The sequence below is a fragment of the Equus przewalskii genome, chromosome 27 (assembly GCF_037783145.1).
Source record: "Equus przewalskii isolate Varuska chromosome 27, EquPr2, whole genome shotgun sequence".
Taxonomy (NCBI): domain Eukaryota; kingdom Metazoa; phylum Chordata; class Mammalia; order Perissodactyla; family Equidae; genus Equus; species Equus przewalskii.
In genome coordinates, this window is record NC_091857.1 from 15,301,109 (window position 1) to 15,314,853 (window position 13,745).

The 13,745-nt window shown below is 34.4% G+C and overlaps 1 protein-coding gene across 24 annotated transcripts in view; it reads left to right on the top strand.

Moving 5' to 3' along the window:
* The window catches only part of LOC139079894 (uncharacterized), a 613,636-nt gene that overhangs the window by 311,091 nt on the left and 288,800 nt on the right, over positions 1 to 13,745 (top strand). For 2 of the 24 annotated variants that reach the window (XM_070597548.1, XM_070597546.1), the window contains exon 2: positions 4,482 to 4,628. The exons of the other annotated variants lie outside the window; for them this stretch is intronic. In XM_070597548.1, coding sequence (XP_070453649.1) covers positions 4,482 to 4,628 — 147 coding nt within the window. The remainder of the gene's footprint in view (positions 1 to 4,481; positions 4,629 to 13,745) is intronic. 24 annotated transcript variants of the gene reach the window in all.

Here is a 13,745-nt window from a genome sequence, read left to right on the forward strand (position 1 = left end):
TCAATAGCCATAAGCTACTGTCATTAATATTATCCCATTAGGTAAGGATTGTTCTTGACCGAGTCTCCTTGGGTTTGACGTAGACTTCTTCTCTTTACAGCTAGGCATAGTCAAGTTTTTCTAAAACCCTTCTGGGAAGGCATGTTGACGGTTAAAGGACTGAGTGGAAGGGGAGGGTGAAGGGTTGCATTGGACCAGGAAATTAAAGAGCTTTTACCCTGTGTAAGATCAGAGATTTATTATAATCAATCCATCAGTATTTCAACAATAGTTTTCTTTTCTAACAGTATTGCTAAAAAGAATTCCAAAAATTTGACCTTGGAGGGAATTAGGAAACTGACTTATTGGTTACAAGTGTGGTGATGGAACCCTTTTATCTATCCTGTCTACAACATTTTTTCAAGTGATTGACTCTTGGTATTGAAAATGCTGTACATGACCACTCATTGATGCAACGGTTCAGGGCCCATGCAGACTTCTTCATATATCTCATCTCACTTAATCCTTCAAATAACCATCAAAGGTGGGAACGGTTATCCCTGTTGTACAGTTGGGAGGCTCAAAGTGTTTAAGTAATTTTCCCAGAATTCCAGAGCTAGTAAGTGTCAATGTCGGGATTTGAAGCTGTGTCAATGGTGCTTCTAGCCCGTGCTGTTATCCGTTCCACTACATGTTTAATGATCTCGACCTTGAGAGTGTGAGGAACATTAAATATAGCCCTCTGATTTAAATGTTTTTTTTTAAACAATTGAAGAAACTGTTCTAAAAATATTCAATGTGGCCTTAGATGGTGATGGTGAGTAGTGGGAGATGCAGGCCTTTTATATAGTAAGTATTTTCATATTTGAGGTACTTTTAATATTGTTCTAAGTTAAGCAATAGCCAGTCACCAATGAAACACTTGGCATAAACAGTTTTTCACCAGAAAAAAAATAATATATATGGCCAATGATTGTGTTTCTAATGTGAGAATGTTTTGCACATCAGTGGTTTAAAGTATTAAGAGCTGTGGAATAGCACTATAGGGAAATAGTGCAATAAAACATCAGTCAGGATATTTCACTAGCTTGTTTTACTAACATATATGTTACTAAAACCAAAGAGATGCACGAATTGGAGAAGCGCAGTGATTTTTCACTGTGGCCACTGGTACCATCCAGAGGTCCCAAGCAGTGCTCTCATATGGAAAGGCTCAGAATTCTTCCCAAAGTGCTTCATTGCTCTGAAGTAGATGTTTCCCACTAGATACCTTTCTTTTCCTTTAAGATTCACAATCTGTCCACATCACATGCTGTGTAGAAAGAAACTTGGAATGTATTATAGACCAATTGTTGGTAACTGTTTTAAACATTAGATTTCTAACCTCTGTTGATATGACTAACACTTAAAAGAAACAAGGCAATGGGCATAAAATGCATTTTATAAACTTGTTTATTTTATTTCAATTCAGTTTCAGGTAATGCTGGATATTATGAACAAAATATCTTGATGAACACTGAAACTTTGGTTCAATATCACTTTTCCAGCCCTCAGATATTTGATTCATTGGCTTTTAGAGCTGTGACCATTCAATCTTATTTCTTTAACTCCATTATTTTATGCAGGAGAAAATGGTGACTTGGAAAAAAATGGCCTTTCTGCTCATGGTAATAACACTAGCGCCTGGAGAGTTGGCTCTGAATACACGTCTTCCTTCCAGTTTTGTATTCCTTCCTCTACCCTGTAGTCATTTATATCCAGCTAGCAAATATTCTATTTTTCTTTTTTTTTAAACTTTAGTGGTATGGAAACATAATAGAAGGGGGATTTAGCTTCATAGTTAAATATAGAAAGGACTAATAAAAAGTGTACATAATTGAATATAAACTTGCCCATGAATTATTGTCTCTGTAAAGTCACATTATTAAAAGTTTCTAGTTTATCATTTCATCCTTGATTTATATTCCAGGGCACTCTAATTCCTTAATGAGTTTTGTTGAAATGTCTGCTTAGCATCCTTTCTGAAAAATTGGTTAGTCCTGTGGATTTTTTTTCTTTATGAGATTAAAGGGCTCTTTTTTTTTTTTTTTTGAGGAAGATTAGCCCTGAGCTAACTGCTGCCAATCCTTCTCTTTTTGCTGAGGAAGACTGGCCCTGAGCTAACATCCATGCCCATCTTCCTCTACTTTATATGTGGGATGCCTACCACAGTATGGCTTGCCAAGCAATACCATGTCCACACCCGGGATCCGAACCAGCGAACCCCGGGCCGCTGAAGCAGAACGTGTGAACTTAACCGCTACGCCACCAGGCTGGCCCTTTACTAAAAGCCTTTTTTTCTAATGGAGATATTTAACATGCATGATTCTTAAGCATAAAGCTGTATGAACGTATGTGTATATATGCATATATCCATATCGTGATCTCACAGATCAGGATATAGAAATTTCCAGCACCCCAGAAGACTATCTATGCCTACTGATAGCTATACTACAGGTCAGGTTTAGCAGTTTTCTATTTCATATAAATAGAATGACACAGTGTGTATGCACTTTTGTCTGTCTTATGTTACTCAACATTTTGTCCATGTGATTTCTCCATTTGCATATATCAGTAGATTGTTCTTTTTAATTGTGGTGTAATATTTCTTTTTGTGAATATAGCATAGTTTATGTATCCATTTTACGCTTTTAGGTTGTTTCCGGTTATCTTTTTACATAATTTTTTAAATGTAGATCTGATACTAAAAAGGTAGTAGTCAATTTCTCTCTCTAATAGATGGAATATGAAAATAGGGTCAACTTAATTAAACTGTTAAAAGCGGTGCTTGCTTTATATGATAACTGACTCTTGCGTCTTTGAACCATGTGAATCGAAGACTCAATATTGCCGAGTTAATTGGAAATATTTTCTGAAAATGGGAATTAGTATGTATTATTCTAAGAGATGCTGAAGAAGTAGTTGTAAAATATTGAAACTTTTAACCATTATTCCTTTGCTCTTGTTATTTATTATACATGTGTAACTATAATTGTAGGTGGGCCCAAATACATCTTTTTTAGCTCAATTATCAAAATTTTGTTAAAGTCCTTGTGGATTGCTGAAATTTTCTGGTGTAAAACAAAATAAATTAAGTGATCGTCTTTGACACGGAATAAGTTGGAATGATTCTGAACAGATTTAACCTCATAATTTCACATATAGGCAAAGTGGATCCAATATTTTGACAATAAGGGTAAAGATTTGTTTGGGAGTAATGGAAATAGTTTTAGAGAGATTTTTCTCATTTTCTACGTTATTTTTGACGGTTTCACAGTTCCTATGACTCTGTATTGAAATTTAAGATGATTTACCCTATCAGGAGAACACAAATCTTACTTATAAAAATGGAAATGGTCTTTATTGTATAAAAAAATAAGATGAAATTAAGTTATTTAGATGCTATTAACCAACTCACCTATTGAGTTATTTACAAGGTTCTTTTGAGTGCACCCCCCAAGGGCTAATAAATATATTTATTACATTGGCTATATTGATGAACAGTCTAGGGTTGTCATCTGGGTATTATTTATACTTGCTAATAAGCAACTGCTTTAAATAAAATAAATAACATTAAAGTAGTATATTAAAATGTAATTTACAAAGGTCTTTCACATAATACACGCACTAACTCTGGGAGGGAGAAAATACCAGACTTCCTCACCCCAGACAGTGATGAAATTATATTCTATAGCTAGTAAAGACTGATCTATGACCTGTATTGGGATTTTTTTTCCCATTCTAACTCTATTGTCTTTTATTACAAGAAACTATATCTCTGTAAATAACGGAACCCCATATAAGAGGTACAGGGTAAACAAGTGGCTTACTACAATATTCCAAAATATTTTTTTAAAGAAAACTGATTTTATTTATATTTATTGCCCTATGAAATTCTCCTATGATCTTGAAATTTATCAACAACTTATTATTTATAATAAACAATTTGTTTTTACAAGTTTCCTGTGGGTTATATTTTAAAGACATTATAGCCCTTAAAAGCAGTAATACCACTTTCTAGTTTTTTTTTTTTTAATCACCAGTTAAAATTTGGCCAAGGTCAATGATGCTTGTTATTATTTTTGACAACTATACAATGCCCGATAATGATTCTGTTGCTGACACCGGCTGGCAGTAAGCTTCCCTCTCAGACGAATTCATAGATGGCCGGTTCACAATTCAAACATGTAACGGACACGACGAAATTCCACTGCTGCGCTTCTGCTTCATTAGATGTATTTGCATCTCATGGGAAGAGAAGACCAGCTTTCTGCAATGCTTTTTTCCCATAATTATCTTAGGTTTTTAAATACATTTTTAAACGTGTGCAATGTCTCAAGGCCTCCGGATAAACAAGCTAATGTTGACTTTTAGAAAATACTGGTTTGTCATACTACTATGCTGTGTATCTTTGGCTTTGCAAAAATATGGTTGACTTCGAAGTATCGTCCTCTTTAACTCAGGATGTCACCTTGTAGCAATTGGCCTTTACTGACCCATGAAAATGGATGGAGTTGTTCTGGTCTCACTGTGGAGAAGATCAGGTTCACAGCTTGGATGGGAGAACAGCAGAAGGAATCACCTGAGAGGAAGAAGCTGATCTTAAAAAAGCAAGTGTTTATTTACATTGAGTTCATCAGAAATAGGTAGCGATCGGGAAGGAAACAACTGTAGAATTACTTCAGGATATCTTTAAAGGGCCTCCACTTAGGAGTCCTTGTCTAAATATGTTAACTTTATGGCCATTTCCTCATGAAGAATCCATTGAACTTTTCACTAGAAGCATTTTCATTTTTTTTTACACCTCAGTTAACACGTATATTCTTCTTGCTGTACTATTTAAGCAATTTTGTCTTATGTTAAAGATTTCATAGTACTCAGTTCATTAGTCCTTATTTCTGTTTTCTTGCAATTCTGTGTTTGCTTGCTTTAATATAGCTGCTATAAAAAGTGACCGTGATCATTGGAAATAAGCATTATAATTCACAAAAATAGCATGCCTTGCAGAGATACAAATAAAAATATGGTAGAATATATGCATATATTTATTATTAGTAGTAGTATATATTTTTGGTAGAATATAGATAGTATATGTGTACATTATTAAGATAACTTTATTCCTGGAAAGTATTTTATGCTTTGGGATTTCTGTCTGGAATAGTCTAAATCTCAGGTTATTTTTGGAGGGTGTATGATGATCTCCAGGAGAAAACAACAATAAATATGACTTTTTTATTAACAGTAATTTATTTTGGAACTATGATCTCTATATTCTGAAAACACTATCTTTTCGTTCATGAGTTGCATATAGAACAAGAAACAGTACATTAATAGGTGGTTATTTCTTCCCAGTATTATAGTTTTTTAAGAGAAAATGAATTATTTAACTACGATGAACAACAGAAAGAACTAAATTGTTTTTATTTCGTCTAGACTTATTGTGAAGTGACAAAGTACAAAATTTCTCTCCAATTATAACATGTTTTAAAAGCACAGAACTTGCCGTCTATAGTAGCCGTTTTGCTGTAATCACGGTTATGAATATAATTTATCAATGTCTTCTTTTGAAGGGAGAGATATCTTTTGTATCTGACGTTTCTTTGATTTTTCCTTGTCTTGTTTGTAAGAAGTACTAGTTTATGGAGCACTAAATGGCAGTTCTGGCCAATAGGCACCACAACAATACCCAAACCCAATAAGAAAATTGATGTATATAGAAGATGTTGTTCTCCTGTCCTGTTAGAACTATTTATTCCTTATTCATTGTACACCCTGATGCCCATTGGTAGGAATTAATATTCTATTCTGATACATGACTAATTTGTCATTTGAGTCGGGTTAAAAAATTAAATAAAATTCAAGCCATAAAGGACTAAAGAAATGCACATTGCCCTTTTCTTTTGCATTGTTTTTATTGCAAAACAAAACCAAATAGTCTTTTTTTGTATTGAAGTATAATTGACATATAATATCCTATTAGTTTCAGATGTCCATTATAGTGATTCCTTGCGAAGTGATCACCATGATAGGTTAGTTACTATCTGTCACCATACAAAGTTATTACAATGTTATGGACTATATTATATGACTATATCCCTATGCTGTACATTGCATCCCTATGACATTAATTTTCTCACTGGAAGTTTATATCTCTTAATCCCCTTCACCAATTCCATTTGCTCCCCCAACCCCTGCCCCATCTGGCCTCAGTTTGTTTCCTGTATCGATGAGTCTGTTTCTGTTTTATTTTGTTTGTTCATTTGCTTTGTTCTTTAGATTCCACATGTAAGTGAAATTACATGGTGTTTGTCTTTATCTGACATTGCATTTAGCATAATACCCTTTGGGTCCCTCCGTATTGTTACAAATATCAAGATTTTATTCTTTTTTGTAGCTGAGTAATATTTCACTGTGTATCTATACCACATCTTCTTTATCCATTCACCTCTAGACAGATAGACACTTATATCTTGGCTATTGTAAATAACACTCCAGTGAACATAGGGGTGCATATATCTTTTTGAATTGGCGTTTTTGTTTTCTTTGGATAAATACGTGGGAGGGAAATTGCTGGATCATATGGTAGTTCTATTTTTAATTTTTTGAAGAACCTCCCTACTGTTTTCCTTAGTGACTTCACCAACTTATATTTCCACCAACAGTGTACATACAAGGGCTCCCTTTTCTCCACATTCTTGACAACAATTGATATTTTTTGTCTTTATGATCATAGCCATTCTGATTGATAGGTGTGAGGTGATATCTTATTGTGGTTTTGACTTGCGTTTCCCTGATGGTGAGTGATGCTGAGCATCTTTTCATGTGCCGGTGGGCCATCTGTATGTCTTCTTTGGAAAAATGTCTATTCAAATTCCTCTGCTGATTATTTAATTGAGTTGTTTACGTTTTTGATATTAGGTTGTGTAAGTTCTTTATGTGTTTTGGATATTAACTCTCTTATAAGATGTATGATTTGCAAATATCTTCTCCCATTCAGTAGGTTGCCTTTTCATTTTGTTGATGGTTTCTTTCACTGTGGAAAAGCTTTTTAGTTTGATGTAATCCCATTTGTTTATTTTTGCTTTTGTTGCCCTTGCCTGACGAGACTGGTCCAAAAGAATATTCCTAAGACTAATGTCAAAGAGCTGACTGCCTGTTTTCTTCTAGGAATTCTGTGTTTTCAAGTCTTACATTCAAATCTTTAATCTATTTTGAATTTATTTTTGTATATGATATAAAATAGTGGTCCAGTTTCATTCTTTTGCATGTAGCTCTCCAGTTTTCCTAGCACCATTTATTGAAGAGACTGTCTTTTCCCCATGTATATTCTTGCCTCCTTTATCATAGGTTAAGTGACCATAAATGTGTGGGTTTACTTCTGGGCTGTCTATTCTATTCCATTGATCTATGTGTCTGTTTTTGTGCCAGTACCATACTGTTTTGATTACTATAGCTTTCTAGTATAGTTTGAAATCAGTGTGCCTGGTACCTCCAGCTTTGTTCTTCTTTCTCAAGATTGCTTTGGCTATTTGGGATCTCTTGTGGTTCCATAGAAATTTTAGGATTTTTTCTAGTTCTAGTTCTCTGAAACATGCCATTGGTATTTTGGTGGAGATTGCGTTGAATCTGTACAAATAGTCTTTTAAAAGGAATGTGAAATTAACTGATATTTCTTTCACCCGATGTAGCCCTTCCAGTCTCTGAAGGGCGTTGGCTATTAGGTAAATAATTCATGACAGGAAAAGATGAGCAGAAGGTATAGTATATCCATTGATCATAGTAATACCTACCTTCTCCCGGGAGTAGTAAAAATCGGTCTGCTATCAGAGTGGTTAGTCCGCCAACTACCTTCCATGTCAGGAATACACATTTCTGTATTCTTCTTAAAAACACATTCATGAGTGTTTCTGTCCTCATGAAACTTATAACTTAGTTGGGAATATTAAATAGAAATGAGCCAGCATGAAAACAATAGACTAAATTAACTGAGCTAGTAAGGTGGGTTTTTTTAATCCTATGCTTTGCTTAGAAGAAAAAACAATCAAATCAAAGGCAGCAAAAATCCCTTTGAATGACATTCTATGAAAAATACACTTTTTAAATATCATATGAGCTTGTTGGAAAGCTAACTGAATTCAACAAAAACCATTCATTGATATTCTGTGTGAAACTTACCCTGATAATGCATCTGGCTCCCAATTCCTGTTTCTGTTGCAGAACAGGAATTGACATATAATGTATGCTCAACAAATACATGTTGTATGAATAAATGAATGAAAAATCCTAATAAAAGGAATATTTGTATCTCTAGCTGGGTTTCCCCTTCTCAACACAGCTCATTTCCTTAAAGACTAAAAGACTCTTACAGCTGCTTCTGGAGCTGTTATCTTTCAATGATTCAGTTTCTTTGCAAAGGAATATCATCTAGTTAAAATTTAAGTATTCAGAGAAATCACTCTGATTCTCATATTGTAGTATTATCAGCCAATGAAATCGACAATTTCTGAGGATCTGTGTGTATGGGAACTTGCCATCATTGTGGTCCACAAAAAAATCAAGCTTGTCAACAAGGATTTCATAATTTATTTTATAATACAATTAAATATCAACTAATAACTGAGATGTAAAAACCGTACCCAGCCTATTTTTGGCCTCCTTGTATTGTATCATAATTAAAGCAAAATATTCAAAAGGTAATTATGTGGATATATGGGTAGTTATTTCTTGGGGCGTTTTTTGGACATGATATGTACAAACTATATCTTCGTAAAACTGAGAATTTTATTTTTGCCACTTATGAAGTCAAATGAATACACAGTGCATATTTTTATATTCAATTATTAAGAAATTTTACAGTTTAATGAGGATGCATACACACATGTTATAAGTGATAATGAATTGGTATAACGTCTATGTCGGAACACCTTTTAATTAGTATAGTAAGTAGAGCAGATTTCCATTCCTAAAAATATTTTTTCCCTTGATTTAATGATAATTTCTAAATCCTCCAGTTCATAGGTGTCATGATTCTCCCATTCATGGGTGCTGCCTTTAGCTCTCTATGTGCCAACTTATCACCAGGAAAACTCTTAACTAGTCCTCGGGAAGATTTAATCAACATCAACTAGTTTATTTACCAACAAATGTACACTTAAAGGTATGGAAGAAGCCAATTCAATGATTGAATTATTTCACTATATATTGCTAATACAGATATAAAACCAATGACCTTCCCCCCCCTCCAAAAAAAAGATAAATTGAAGGGAATTGGGAGCAAATAACTTTTAATGACAAAAATCTTTAAAAAAAATAATACTAGCAGCTACTACTACCACCTTTCAAATCTCACCTCTGCCATTTACTAGTTATCAAATCTTGAAAAAGGCACCTTCTTTTTTTTTTTTCTTTGAGGAAGATTAGCCCTGAGCTAACTACTGCCAATCCTTCTCTTTTTGCTGAGGAAGGCTGGCCCTGAGCTAACATCCGTGCCCATCTTCCTCTACTTTATATGTGGGACGCCTACCACAGAATGGCTTGCCAAGCAGTGCCATGTTTGCACCTGGGATCCGAACCAGCGAACCCCGGGCTGCTGAGGTGTGGAACGTGCAAACTTAACTGCTACGCCACCAGGCTGACCCCAGTACTTTCTTACCTTACTTTATCTGTAAATTGGTAATAATAACAGAACTGATTTAATAGTATTTATTAAATAAAGAAATAACATTTCTTCCAATTAAGTGAAGATGTATAGAACTGAATCCTGATGTGGGAGTGAAAATGAATGAAATGAGAAAGGAAGTATATTTTTCTGTGATATTACTCTTCGTTAATGTAACATCATTGAAACACGCATCAGACTATCCAAAGTCTTGCCATCATGGAGGTCAAAACAGAGAACAATGTGGCAAGTTTCTAAGAATATTGGAAAGTAATGAATGTTGTCGGCTTCATTTTTTTTTAAATCAACATTAACTGGAGGGTATGCCAGTCTTATCTTCCATTTATATTTCCTTTTGAAACATTTCTTCAAGGAACCGTAAGCACATTAATTAAACCAGGGTAAAACTTCAAAGAATCCACTTCGCTTCTCGTAGTGTAAGTTCACATAAGAAAAAGCAATTAATTTAAAATCCAAGTTTCATATATTCTCAGCTTTCCAGTTGGGAGATGATGAAACATACGTTCTCAACTCTCTTATTTCTTTCTGGAATCAATTGTCACTTTCTCTTGGTCTTTTTTTCTGAAGTAACTAGTTATTTTGATTACTGTCAAAAGGCTAAATGGTGTTTACAATTATCTTCTTTCTCCTTCTGACGCTAATTCTATTGTTTAGTAAATTAAGGGAAAGGAATACCAGATCAAACCTAGTATGATTTTTAGCGTTTGGAAAGGAAATCAGTATTTAGCTTAATTATTGTCTTTTATGTGTAGGTCTGAATATTTACATTTGGAACAACTTTTGAGCTTAATTCAGCTGTTTAGACATGAAATAGAGTTCCAAGTCAAGTTAACTAAGTTTTCATTAAGATGTATTAGTGTCAGTGTATCTTGCCCTGCTTAAAAATATCTTTTTATACTCTATGTTTTGATCTATTTAATTTACAAAATATTTAATAAGTTCCCAATGTGGAAAATGTTATTGTTTCTAATCCAATTTCTTTATACAAAGTCCAAAAAGTCCATTTTAAGAGCAGAATAGATTTTCTTTGGATGAGTAACTCTTAGCGGGGAGCACAGTATTTAGTCTATACTGAACTAAATCTAAAATGTTTTTCCAATCTGAGCTCTCCTGCATTGTAGATACTGAAAACATCAGTGTTTCCATTCTCTCAAACTTTCACAAAAATATCAGCTCTGATGCTGTGATTTTTTTTTTCTTTTTGCCTTCAAGATCTAACTAGAGACATAAATTGGAAACAAATTGACTGAAAGGAAAAGTTAGAAAAAAAAAAAGAATGGATGCTTTGGGAAAGGAAATGACTTGGTAGTGGAGTAGTAGATAGATTAATGCAACCAGGTTTCAGAAACTAGAGGGTTGAAGTAGGATAAAGGATGCTCAGAATTCTTGAGTACAGTAAACCAACCAAACAGATAGCAGAGGGCCTTGCACAGAGTCTGGATGTTGCTTGATTTAAAAAAAAAAGAATGAAGAATATCCTTTGGTTGATCTGCAATTCTTAAGAACATCTGTATGCTATCCATCCAATGTAATAAGGAACCAGACTCATCTGTCACTACCTCCTGCCACTTCGTTCTTATAACAATGCTCTAACTATGTCTCATCAGGAAATTAAATGTCTATTCACACAGGTTTAAGGTTATTTACAAGACAGACTTCCGCTGTGCTAGTTCATCCTGCGTATTGCAGCTAGAATGTTGCAGCAATTTTCCAGCTGATCTCCAAGTTTTTATAACCCCAATTACGTTATGTACTCTTTTGCTTTTGCCTGAATTTTCTCTCAAAAATTAAGCTCACACCTCTACTTTTCTGAGTCTTTTATGACCCTGTTGCCTGAAGTTTGTTTCTTCCCCCAAATTTTGCATATTAGCTGATTAGTAATGCTAAATTGGTCTTGGAGGAACATTCTGGAGGGAACATTTCGTGGTGGTGTTTGGTAAGTTACCATACATGAGCACGTGTGATGGCTCCATAGAAATTTTGCAGTAAGATTCTGAAAGATCTCAGGAGGTATATGGTAATGAGTGAATAATAAAGTTGAGAGAGAAGAGCGATGGCATTCTCACGGCAGGACACATTTTGTAGAATTTAATATTTCTTAACTTGCCTTACTGAATAGACTGAACTTTCTCAGAAATTCCATCTTTTAAAATATGACCACCACAATTAACGGTAATTCTCTTCAAAAAGAGATCCAATATAAGCCATGCTTGGGGCCTCCAAGGTCATTTCTTGACTAAAAAACGTAGCATATAGAATTTTAGAAATTCTCTTCAGAGTCAACATCTGTAAGCTTGAAAATGTGTATATAAAGATTGAAAAGAATAAGAAACTGATTTTGTTTAGCAACAAAAACATAGGAATTATGTATTGTGATTTTAATTGTATGTTTATTCTTTTGAAGAACAATTTAACTAAATAAGGGACAAAATTCTCATTTCAATAACTATTTTCTAGTAGTCATCAATACTTTGAAGAAATTATTATTACTAAATTATTTCAATCCAATAACTACCACTGGAACTTAATAAGGTATTCATTATTTGAGTTCACTATATAAATAAACTCTAGAATTTTTCTTTTTTGGTGAGGAAGATTTGCCTTGAGCTAATATCCATTGCCAGGCTCTTCTTTTTTCACTTGAAGGAGATTAACCCTGAGCTAACATCTGTCCCAATCTCCCTCTATTTTTTGTATGTGGGATGCCTCCACAGCATGGCTGATGAGTGGAGTAGGTCCACACCCAGGATCCAAACCCATGAACCTGGGCTTCCAAAGGGGAGTGTGCAGAACTTTAACTACTTAGTCACAGGGCCAGCCCCCGAGAATGTTTCTAAAGAAATTCTAAAAAATCAATTGAGCTTGCTTTTAAATATTTTTGCTGGTAACCATGGCAAAATACTGACAATAATAGATTTAAAATGAATATTCTGATTAATAATAGAAGTCAGAGTTTCCAAAAAAATTACTGGATGATAAAATTTTTGAAATTTTACTTGTCAGTAAAAAGTAAAATGAAGAAAACAGAGAAACAAAGATTCGCAGGATTAAACATCTATAAAAGTCTCTATCTGAACTTTCTTGTTGCCTTAACATCCTGGACTATCACATTTGTATATTAAAATGCCCAATGTTGTTTTTATGCTATTGGGGGAAAAAAGGGTGTTCTTCAGAAATCATACTTCCTCCAGCAAAAAAATAAATCAATAACTTCAGTGGGAATTGGCTGGAATATCGGCAGATTTCTAGATCATCGTCAAAATAACGCCACGATCTCCTGCACCATTGCTGCGTGTGATTTTTAAAACTATACAAGTTGTCTTATCCGACCTCTTGGCTATTGAAGGCTTCTCCTGTCCAAATGCAGTTGTGGCAATGATCAAATGCAGAATAACTTGGGAATTATATTTTAGACCTAAAACTATATGTATTTATGAAATGACTAATTTCATTTTTGGCAAAACATCATCTGAAAATGGGAATTTTAGTATTTTATGCATGTCCCTTGAACCTAGAGGTGACATTTTTCCTATTTGCTTCTATGATAGTTTATATGCTTCATTCAAAAGCAAGAACTCAGGATGCTTATTTTTAAATGTCACCACAGCTTCATATACCAAAGAAAATATTTGACTTTGCATTTCAAGTCTTGAGCTGGATTTAGTATAAAACGTTGTTTGGAGATTGCATATGTTTTATTGTTGATAGTTAAACATATGCATTCAATGTATAGCTTCTTTTTTAAAAAATACGAAAGCTGCTTTAGCCTGGTGTGTCAACAGTTGAGCAAATGAATGATAGAAATACTGATTTGGAAGCAAAGAGAAGTGGGCAAACAGTCTGTTTTTTGCTCCAGGGGTGGCATTGGGAAAATAGCCTGTCGACCCAGTATCCAGACAGCTTTCCTGCTTCCCAGCGAGCTCTGATGGTTTTCTAGGCTTTAGTCTGATGAACAACTTCAGGGTCCACTCGATGTCTACCCAACGTCTTACCCCAAACCACAAATCAGCGCACAGGTCGCCCTGATTGGGCTGCAGAAAGGGATGTG